This window comes from Haliotis rubra, unplaced genomic scaffold (genome assembly GCF_003918875.1).
Source record: "Haliotis rubra isolate DU_JTF1 unplaced genomic scaffold, ASM391887v1 Scf1401, whole genome shotgun sequence".
In the NCBI taxonomy this organism is placed as follows: domain Eukaryota; kingdom Metazoa; phylum Mollusca; class Gastropoda; order Lepetellida; family Haliotidae; genus Haliotis; species Haliotis rubra.
In genome coordinates this window covers 147,176-158,266 of record NW_025765339.1, presented here as the reverse complement: position 1 = coordinate 158,266, position 11,091 = coordinate 147,176, and the positions used below count along the sequence as shown (strand labels likewise).

At 40.0% G+C, this 11,091-nt stretch overlaps 2 protein-coding genes across 2 annotated transcripts; both read left to right on the top strand.

Annotated features, from left to right (window-relative positions):
* Window positions 1-4,173: 4,173 nt before the first annotated feature.
* LOC124268912 lies at window positions 4,174-7,403 on the top strand. Its single transcript, XM_046703933.1, has 6 exons — window positions 4,174-4,350; window positions 5,667-5,931; window positions 6,330-6,392; window positions 6,791-6,841; window positions 7,119-7,186; window positions 7,350-7,403. Exons 1-6 carry the CDS (start codon window positions 4,174-4,176, stop codon window positions 7,401-7,403), a joined length of 678 nt encoding a protein of 225 aa, XP_046559889.1.
* On the top strand, window positions 7,298-9,948 carry LOC124268911. Its single transcript, XM_046703932.1, has 5 exons — window positions 7,298-7,399; window positions 7,967-8,069; window positions 9,222-9,286; window positions 9,540-9,626; window positions 9,762-9,948. Exons 2-5 carry the CDS (start codon window positions 8,001-8,003, stop codon window positions 9,880-9,882), a joined length of 342 nt encoding a protein of 113 aa, XP_046559888.1. The 5' UTR covers window positions 7,298-7,399; window positions 7,967-8,000; the 3' UTR covers window positions 9,883-9,948.
* The last annotated feature ends 1,143 nt before the right edge of the window (window positions 9,949-11,091 follow it).

Below are 11,091 nucleotides of genomic sequence, written 5' to 3'. Positions count from 1 at the left end.
GTCCAGGACATAGTAGCTACACGCAGTCACCCCATCGCTGTTCATACTGTCGTGCTGGTCCAGGACATAGTAGCTACACGCAGTCACCCCATCGCTGTTCATACTGTAGGGCTGGTCCAGGACATAGTAGCTACACGCAGTCGCCCCATCGCTGTTCATACTGTCGTGCTGGTCCAGGACATAGTAGCTACACGCAGTCGCCCCATCGCTGTTCATACTGTCGTGCTGGTCCAGGACATAGTAGCTACACGCAGTCGCCCCATCGCTGTTCATACTGTCGTGCTGGTCCAGGACATAGTAGCTACACGCAGTCGCCCCATCGCTGTTCATACTGTTGGGCTGGTCCAGGACATAGTAGCTACACGCAGTCGCCCCATCGCTGTTCATACTGTAGGGCTGGTACAGGACATAGTAGCTACACGCAGTCGCCCCATCGCTGTTCATACTGTTGTGCTGGTCCAGGACATAGTAGCTACACGCAGTCGCCCCATCGCTGTTCATACTGTCGTGCTGGTCCAGGACATAGTAGCTACACGCAGTCGCCCCATCGCTGTTCATACTGTCGTGCTGGTCCAGGACATAGTAGCTACACGCAGTCGCCCCATCGCTGTTCATACTGTCGTGCTGGTCCAGGACATAGTAGCTACACGCAGTCGCCCCATCGCTGTTCATACTGTCGTGCTGGTCCAGGACATAGTAGCTACACGCAGTCGCCCCATCGCTGTTCATACTGTCGTGCTGGTCCAGGACATAGTAGCTACACGCAGTCGCCCCATCGCTGTTCACACTGTCGTGCTGGTCCAGGACATAGTAGCTACACGCAGTCGCCCCATCGCTGTTCATACTGTTGTGCTGGTCCAGGACATAGTAGCTACACGCAGTCGCCCCACCCATCGCTGTTCATACTGTCGTGCTGGTCCAGGACATAGTAGCTACACGCAGTCACCCCATCGCTGTTCATACTGTCGTGCTGGTCCAGGACATAGTAGCTACACGCAGTCACCCCATCGCTGTTCATACTGTAGGGCTGGTCCAGGACATAGTAGCTACACGCAGTCGCCCCATCGCTGTTCATACTGTCGTGCTGGTCCAGGACATAGTAGCTACACGCAGTCGCCCCATCGCTGTTCATACTGTCGTGCTGGTCCAGGACATAGTAGCTACACGCAGTCGCCCCATCGCTGTTCATACTGTCGTGCTGGTCCAGGACATAGTAGCTACACGCAGTCGCCCCATCGCTGTTCATACTGTTGGGCTGGTCCAGGACATAGTAGCTACACGCAGTCGCCCCATCGCTGTTCATACTGTTCTGCTGGTCCAGGACATATGGTATGGTATGGCAGGACATAAGATATAATGTATGGTATATGATATGGTATGATATATGGTATGACATGGTATGGTATGGGAAATGGTATAAGGTATGGTGTGGCATATGATATGGTATGGCATATGATATGGCATGACATATTGTATGGTATGGTGTGGTATATGGTATGGTAGGGCATTACATGTTGTATGGTATGGCATATGATATGGTATGGCACATGGTATGGCTTATGATATGGTATATGATCTGGCATGGTATATGGTTTGCTATGGTATGGTATAGTAGGACATTGTATGTGGTATGGTATGGTATGATAATGGTATGGTATGGTATGACATGGCATTGCATTGCATATTGTATGGCATATAATATAGTATGATAAGCTATGGCATATGGTATGGTATGACATATGGTATGGTATGACATGAGATGGTTTGGCATGAGATGGCATGGTGTGGTGTATGGCATATGGTATGGTATGGTAGGGCATTCCATGTGGTATGGTATGGCAAATGATAGGATATGGCATATGGTATGGCATGACATATGATATGGCATATGCTTTGCTATGCTCTGAATGGCATGGTATATGGTATGATATGCTATGGTATGGTATAGTAGGGCATTGTAGGAGGTATGGTATGACATATCATGTGGTATGATATAGCATATGGTATGGTATAGTATTGCATTGTATATGGTATAGTATGGCATATGAGTTGGTATGGTATGATAAGGTATGGTATATAGTATGGTATGACATATGAGATGATATGGTATGGTGTGGTGTGGTGTATGGTATACGGTATATGGTATGGTATGGTATGGCATTGCATGTGGTATGGTATGGCATATGCTATGATATGATATGGCATGGTATATGGTATTGCATGGAATATGGTATAGTATTGCATTTGGTCTTGTATGGCATGACATATGATATAATGTTGGCGTATGATATGGTGTGGTATAATATATGGTATGGTATGACATACCATGTGGTATGGTATAGCATATGGTATGGTATGGTATTGCATTGTATATGGTATACTATGGCATATGAGTTGGTATGGTATGATAAGGTATGGCATATAGTATGGTGTGACATATGAGATGATATGGTATGGTGTGGTGTGGTGTATGGTATACGGTATATGGTATGGTATGGTATGGCATTGCATGTGGTATGGTATGGCATATGCTATGATATGATATGACATGGTATATGGTATTGCATGGAATATGGAATAGTATGGCATTTGGTCTTGTATGGCGGGACATATGATATAATATTGGCGTATGATATGGTGTGGTATAATATATGGTATGGTATGGTATATGATATGGTATATGATATGGTATATGGTATACTATATGGTATACTATACTATATGGTATTGTATATGGTATTGTATATGGTATGGTATATGGTATGGTATATGATATATGGTACATGGTATGGTATATGGTATCGTAAGGTGTGGTATGGCAGGGTATGACATTGCATATGGAGTGTTATGGTACGGTATATGATATGATGTGGTTATGGCATATGATATGGTATATGTTATGGCATATGGTATGTTATATGGAATGGCATGGTATTCTATGGCATCTGATATGGTATGGTACAATATTCTATGATATGGTATGGTATTGCAAATGGTATGGTAAGGTTTGGTTTGACATATGATATGGTATGATATGGTATATGTTATCTGGTATGGTATGGTATGGACGCATGTATGGTCTTATAATTATTTTTGTTATTAGGTTAGTGAAGGGACCCTTAGCAGATTAAAAGAACTGCAAGATATCAGGAGAGAAGTCCTGATAAAATCAGACAAATCTTCATCGAAAATGGTGGATAAACATTTGAAGACCAATCCCCCTTCTGAGTGTCTTGTATGGCATGACATATGATATAATGTTGGCGTATGATATGGTGTGGTATAATATATGGTATGGTATGACATACCATGTGGTATGGTATAGCATATGGTATGGTATGGTATTGCATTGTATATGGTATACTATGGCATATGAGTTGGTATGGTATGATAAGGTATGGCATATAGTATGGTGTGACATATGAGATGATATGGTATGGTGTGGTGTGGTGTATGGTATACGGTATATGGTATGGTATGGTATGGCATTGCATGTGGTATGGTATGGCATATGCTATGATATGATATGACATGGTATATGGTATTGCATGGAATATGGAATAGTATGGCATTTGGTCTTGTATGGCAGGACATATGATATAATATTGGCGTATGATATGGTGTGGTATAATATATGGTATGGTATGGTATATGATATGGTATATGATATGGTATATGGTATACTATATGGTATACTATACTATATGGTATTGTATATGGTATTGTATATGGTATGGTATATGGTATGGTATATGATATATGGTACATGGTATGGTATATGGTATCGTAAGGTGTGGTATGGCAGGGTATGACATTGCATATGGAGTGTTATGGTACGGTATATGATATGATGTGGTTATGGCATATGATATGGTATATGTTATGGCATATGGTATGTTATATGGAATGGCATGGTATTCTATGGCATCTGATATGGTATGGTACAATATTCTATGATATGGTATGGTATTGCAAATGGTATGGTAAGGTTTGGTTTGACATATGATATGGTATGATATGGTATATGTTATCTGGTATGGTATGGTATGGACGCATGTATGGTCTTATAATTATTTTTGTTATTAGGTTAGTGAAGGGACCCTTAGCAGATTAAAAGAACTGCAAGATATCAGGAGAGAAGTCCTGATAAAATCAGACAAATCTTCATCGAAAATGGTGGATAAACATTTGAAGACCAATCCCCCTTCTGAGTATGAAGTGGGGGAGATTGTCCTTGTTCGTCATCTGGGCAAGGACAAAGGAGTAGCCAGGGATGGGCAGAAGATAACCTCTCGAAAAGCTGTTGGGGGTGAGATTTTACAAGTAGACAACAAGCTCCACAAATACAAGGTGCAGATTGGAAAAAAAGTTTCATGGCGATCTGTTTGCCAGATTACAGGATTAACAAGGCAAAAGGAAGGAGAAAAGAGAAGGCAAAGTAGACATACAGGTGCAGTCTGTAAGGTCATATGTTCAAAGACTCCTAGTATACGTGTCACCATATGCTTTAAACTTTCACAAAACATTCTGTTATTAAGTAGTTAGCACATAAATACAATAGGTTGCTAACTTTAAAAATAACCTTAATGCTCAAGAGATTAATTTTGCTAACATTTCAGCATTTCACAAACTTTTTGTTTACTTTAATATGCACATATAGATGCTCAGTCATGCTGACCTAATATGCTTTTTGGACTATATAGGATAATCTTTTATGTTAATTGGAAGCATGCAGTTACTACAATCCTTGTTTGAGTTTCACTTACATAAATACATATGTGTGAGTTACAAATTTATGCAGCATCAGCATTACTTCAGCAACGTGGTGACGAGACTAAGTTAACACATACACAATATCAAACTCATATACCAATATTAACATAACAATATTATATATTTACAATTTAGAACACTGGCTATCAGTTTCCTTCAAGTACTTTATTATTAGATGACAGCTCACACAGGTAAGCAGAAGGAATGTATTTGATGCGTGTCTGAACACAGGTAAAGAAAGCAAATCAGACATTTACCACTATAAGTAGCAAGCAAGAAAGGAAAGAAAATCTGAAGAATTTGTGTTTGCCCATGTCCTTCTGTCTAATTACCAGCTCTGAAATTTGACATATATTTTCAGATATCTACATGAATGTCAGGGCATTACAAAAACAAATGATGACCCCAACAGCACTATCTTATGGCCACCTTCTCCAGAAATTATAAGACTTGGCAAGGGGAAGGGGCCGTGTAGTGAAACACAACTCAGGTGGAGGAAACTGCATGTTTCTGTCCCTGAGTGACCAGATCTATCATGTGCTTAACTTGGAAATGAATGCTCTGGAGGTTAGGGACAACATTGTGGAGCATCTGAGGACACACCCAAATACAGTAAGCCAGCATTGAAACTTGTTTTTGTATAATTATATACACAGTGGTTTTGTATGACATGTTATCTTGCCTTGAGAGAGTAAGTCTGGTTTAACATCATGACATGACCTGGGGACACTAGACATGGGCTTCACCCATTTACCAATGATAATAACAGAATCTAGATTTGAGGCTTGTAGATATGAATGCTTTAAACACTATGCTGCCCAATCACACTATAGTATTAAACCAACTTGTGAGACTTTTCAAATAATAATTAATGATACATTTTGTACATGCAGGTCAATGGAACACCACTAAATCAGTTTGTCTGCACACAGCAGTCATGGGAAGATTACCTTTCAACCATGGAGGCCCCCGGCACCTGGGGTGATCACCTAGTTCTCCTGGGTGCTGCAGAGTTCCTCCAAGCTGACATTGAGGTAATCACAACAGCATCAGAAACACACCCAGTCACAATCAAGGCAGTGAATAGACAAGATAAAACCAAGAAGCTATTCCTGGGACATATCGCTGAGTTCTATTATGTGAGCCTGAATGAACTAGGTAAGTACAAATTAATAGATTAACCACACCATAAACAATTATTTTCAAATGATATGAATTACACCAGCAGATGAGTAAACAAGTGGTTAACAGCTATGATCAATAATGTACAAATACCACCAGATCATGAATTACTGAGGACTTCTTTTTATTCACCATAGTTAGGCAAACGATTCAAGGTAAGTACATGTTTTTGACAAGTACAATGGCGGCCAGTTCAGGTACATGTTACTCTGTATGTGTAATTGATTACTAATATTGCATAAGATATCATTAAATGTGCAAGTGTCTATGGTTTGGACTATCATAAATACTTTGGAATATTAAATAGGAATTAATATACAGTTAATTAGTCTTAATATCGGCCTTGATTTGCTCAAATATCTTCATTTTCTCAGGACAAATTTGCAGGGATTGTCACTTGGAGTTGTCGGTGTGCCAATGCGTGGACAACATTAATGGTGAGACTCTATTAATGGTACTTTGTATTAATGTCCCTCTTCAACCCTTACAGTGCAAGAGAACTGTTGCAGTGACAGTACATAGTGATACCTGTATGTGGTATAATGTGTTAAATCACTGAACACAGACTGTCCCAAAGACTTTCCCTGTCAGTACACGTATTAGCATCTACTATATTAGCACCATTATTGTTTTGAAGCATGTATTTCTTCTACAATCATCGTCATGCATAAAGTTAATTCATTGTAACCATGGCAGTTGTTTCATTCATATTATTTGTTTTCTTTTATTCCTTTGCTTTTAAAATGTAGGTTATGAAACATTATTATGAATGTACCAGTATTTATCTTCCCTGCAACTGTTAACATACTATGTCATCTTACTTCCATTCACCCAGCAAGTGACACAAGATCATCCCCACCTGGTTATGGCAGTGAAGAGGACACAGGTGAGGATACCTTAGATCAAATACATTCATTATTGATGAGGATAAAATTTAAGATGAAATAGGAAAAGACTGATTGACCATAAAGCAGACACCAATGATTATGGTGCTTAATAACATTCCTGGAGTTACCTACAGGTACAGGGCGCCAGAAAATAATGTATCAATTTCTATTACAACATTAACAAGCTTTATACTCTGAACTGTGCACTGACTAAATTCTATGACATTCTATGTATGGAGTTAAATTTCATCAACTATACAATATATTTTGATTCAGTTCCAGAAAGTAACAATATTCATCTACCAGAAACTATGCAAGTTTCAAAGGCATTCTTTCAGAAAGAGGTAAGTGATAAATAAGAATATATAAATATATATAAATATATATATATATAATATTTATTTTATAATATTTTAGCATATGAAAGAAACTGACAGTAAGTGAGTCTCACATTGTTCACAGTTTAGATGATGCATTTATACAGAGAGTTCATTATTATTTCTCTAGGAGGACAATCTTGTCACGTATCTGCGGAATCTGATTCAGGGAAACTTCAGGTAAGAAAATGTAATGTAATGTGTCTAGCCTGTTCCTATATCCTTGTTCCATGTGTTTTTTACTAACTAAACTAAACCTAAGAAAGTTCTCAACAGCATGAATGTTAAATGGGTGTTAGAAAAAAATAACCTTTATTATTGATGAAGTCAAAATAACTACTGTAAATGCATTTGCCATTCCTATATATCAGCCCCACAAAATAACTTCTGGTTCATGTTTCTTCATAGAAAACATTATCTACAATGTATGTCCATGGTGATATTGCATATGTAGTAACTCCAGTGTTAAAATATGTATAGAAAAAATAGTAGTGTTATGGAATACCCGGTATACCTTTACCCATGCTTGTCACAAGAAGCGACTGAACGGATCGGGTGGTCAGGCTCGATGACTTGGTAAATAGACATGTGTCATTGTATCCTGGTTGGGCAGATCGACACTCATGTTGATGATCACTGAATTGTCTGGTCCAGACTTGAATATTTACAGACCACCAACATATGGCTAGAATATTGCTGAGTGCAGCATTAAACAACAAACAAACATTCAATGTACTCTCCTGACAGTGGCGACAGAGATGGGCGGGGAGAGAGGCACAGAATGTTTCTGCAAAGATATCCGTATCAGGACGTGAAGGCAGGCTTTGCAGCAAGTTACATACCAGCAGAGGTAACTAAAGTAGTAAATGATACAGTGCTTAAATGATGATGTTTAGTTTAATGTTACACTTAAGAGCATCCTTCATACCAATTTGGTACGTATTTGATGATATTGTAATAATGAAAAGACCCAAACAGACAAACACCATCCAATACCAACACTCACCTCCACCAATTAACAACCACACCCACACCCTCACCCACGACCACACCCATCCACTTAAATGACCACACCCACCTCCATCCACAATCACACCCATCAAGACCCATGCTCACACCCATCCACAATCACACCCGTGCCCATCCAGACCCATGCTCACACCCACACCCATCCAGACCCATGCCCACACCCATCCACACCCATGCCCACATCCACACCCATTCACACCCACATCCACACCCATGCCCACATCCACACCCAGTCACAACCACATCCACACCCATCTACACCCACACCCACATCCACACCCATGTTCACACCAACACCCATCCACATCCACAACCACACCCATCCAGACCCATGCCCACACCCATCCACTTCCACACCCTCACCCATCCAGACCCACAACCACACCCATCCACAACCGCACCACGCCCACACCGACATCCACACCCATGCCCATGCCCACACCAACACCCATCAACATCCACAACCACACCCATCCACATCCACAACCACACCCATCCAGAGCCATGCCCACACCCACCCATCCACAATCAAAACATCCAGATCCATCCTGACCCATGCCCACACCCATCCACTTCCACACCATTACCCATCCAGATCCAGACACATACCCACACCCATCCACAACCACATCCTTCCAGACCCATGCTCACACCCACACACATCCACACTCACACCCATCCAAAACCACATCCAAACCAATCCAGACCCATGTAGACACTCACACCAATCCAGACCCATGCCCAAACCCATCCACAACCACACCCGCATCCATGCCCACACCAACACTCACACCATCCACAACCACACCAATCCAGACCCATTCCCACACCCACAACCACACCCATACCCATACGCTCACTCTCACCCACAACCACACCCACAATTTCACACCCACACCACCCCACACCCACAGCCACACCCACAAATGAACATTACATGTTTCATGAGAATGTTTGAATTTTGAAACCGCAGCTCTATGGACACCTCCTGAAGTGGCTTGAAACCAACTTTACACGTCGTATCCCAAAAGACAAAAGGTTAGTTATTATCCAGAGACAACAACATACAGTAATCAGTATATAATGAATGTGCTTTGCTTGATCCTGTTCTTGCCAAGATGAGTTTCAATACACATCCTACTGTTGTTATGAATTGTCTTCATGAAAAAGTGTTAACTTCATCAATTTATATTTCATTAATTCATTCACTGATTCATTCATTAAAGTTAAACATGACCATAATGCAATTTTAAGACATGCACCACTACTATCAAGAACCTGTATATTTCAGCTGCCGCTACACCAGCTCACTGACCACTGTCTTGGATGTGCACAATGTGGACGACAAACTCAAAGAACTGACTCTGCAGTATATGTGGTAATATATATTCACAATTTGTTTCTCTTTGTTGATAAAACAGTGGTTAGAGGGCATTTTCTTCTGAATGTTTTTTTATGTAGCTACCTAATGCAAACATGGTATGTTGATTATGTCTTCCTGTTTCTTTTACAGTGCAACAACACACTACATTTTTTATGTAGCAGTGAAAGAGGCGTGCTTGTACCTCACAGAGAAATCCACAAAACTCAACTACATGGATCTCAATAGAGAGTGCTCTGAAATGGAGTCTTAGAGAGAAAGAGAGAGAGAGAGAGAGAGAGAGAGAGAGAGAGAGAGAGAGAGCGAGAGAGAGAGCGAGAGAAAGAGAGAGAGAGAGAGCGAGAGAGAGAGAGAGAGAGAGCGAGAGAGAGAGAGAGAGAGAGAGAGAGAGAGAGAGAAAAGAGAGAGACAGAGAGAGAGAGTATCTACAAAGTGTTGTACAGCATGGTTTACATCTACTGTAGTACGATTTTCTCAGTTTACTGTAACATTTTCAATTTTGTTTTGTTTTCGGCATTATGGAGGAGCATTGTTATTCGACAGATGCCACTGACCAGAAATGATATAAGCAGCCTTTAAAACCTAGGAATGTATTGGGTCAATAATTCAAATTTTCAGAGATTTTTCAGACCTACAGTTTATAGAATTTCAAGAAGTTTTCTTGGCTGATGATAGGAAATAACATTTCAAACCTACAAGTAAATTATTAATGTACTGGGTCAATAGTTCTATTTTACAGAGATTTTTAACTGTTATTTTTAATTACGTGCCTTTGACCAGAAGTGGGATAGTGCCTTTAAAACCTACAGTTTAAGGAATTTCAAGATGTTATCTCGGGTGATGATTGTACATAGCATTTTAAACTTACAATCAAATTGTGATTGTTAGCACACTATTAATGTGTTAGTGATTTGCATGTAGTAACCTTTAGTATTTTGAGGGAAACAGTGATTGTGCAGTGTTTCATTAGTGTCTAAACTGTGTGCTGTGCGTGATGCCCTTGAAGGGTGATAGTTATTTGACTCAAGCTGAATGGGTGTGAGTGTGTAAACTGTTAGGTTCATGTTATATCTATCTGGTAAAGTTATTATGGCATTCTTATTCCTTGTTGTGACAATATCTGCTTGAGTAAAGTTGACTAAAAAATTACAGTTATCGAATCTAAAGATTCCTCTTAGCTGTTGATAGTATTTAGTCATATGTGAAACTTGTGAAACAGAGTCTACGTGCAACAGGTCAATATTGCCAATGTTTAGAGATTTTTAAACTATGTTTTTCTATTCATATGCCCTTAATTAGATACAGGAAAACAACTTTAAAATCTGATGATATTAGATCATATTTCAGACATGTAGAAAGCAGACTAAGAAAGCAAATAGGCCATTAATTAGTACAACTTTAAGAGAGTTAACTTGATTTAATCCTGTAAACCTTTGACCAGGAGAGGGATAATGTCTCCTAA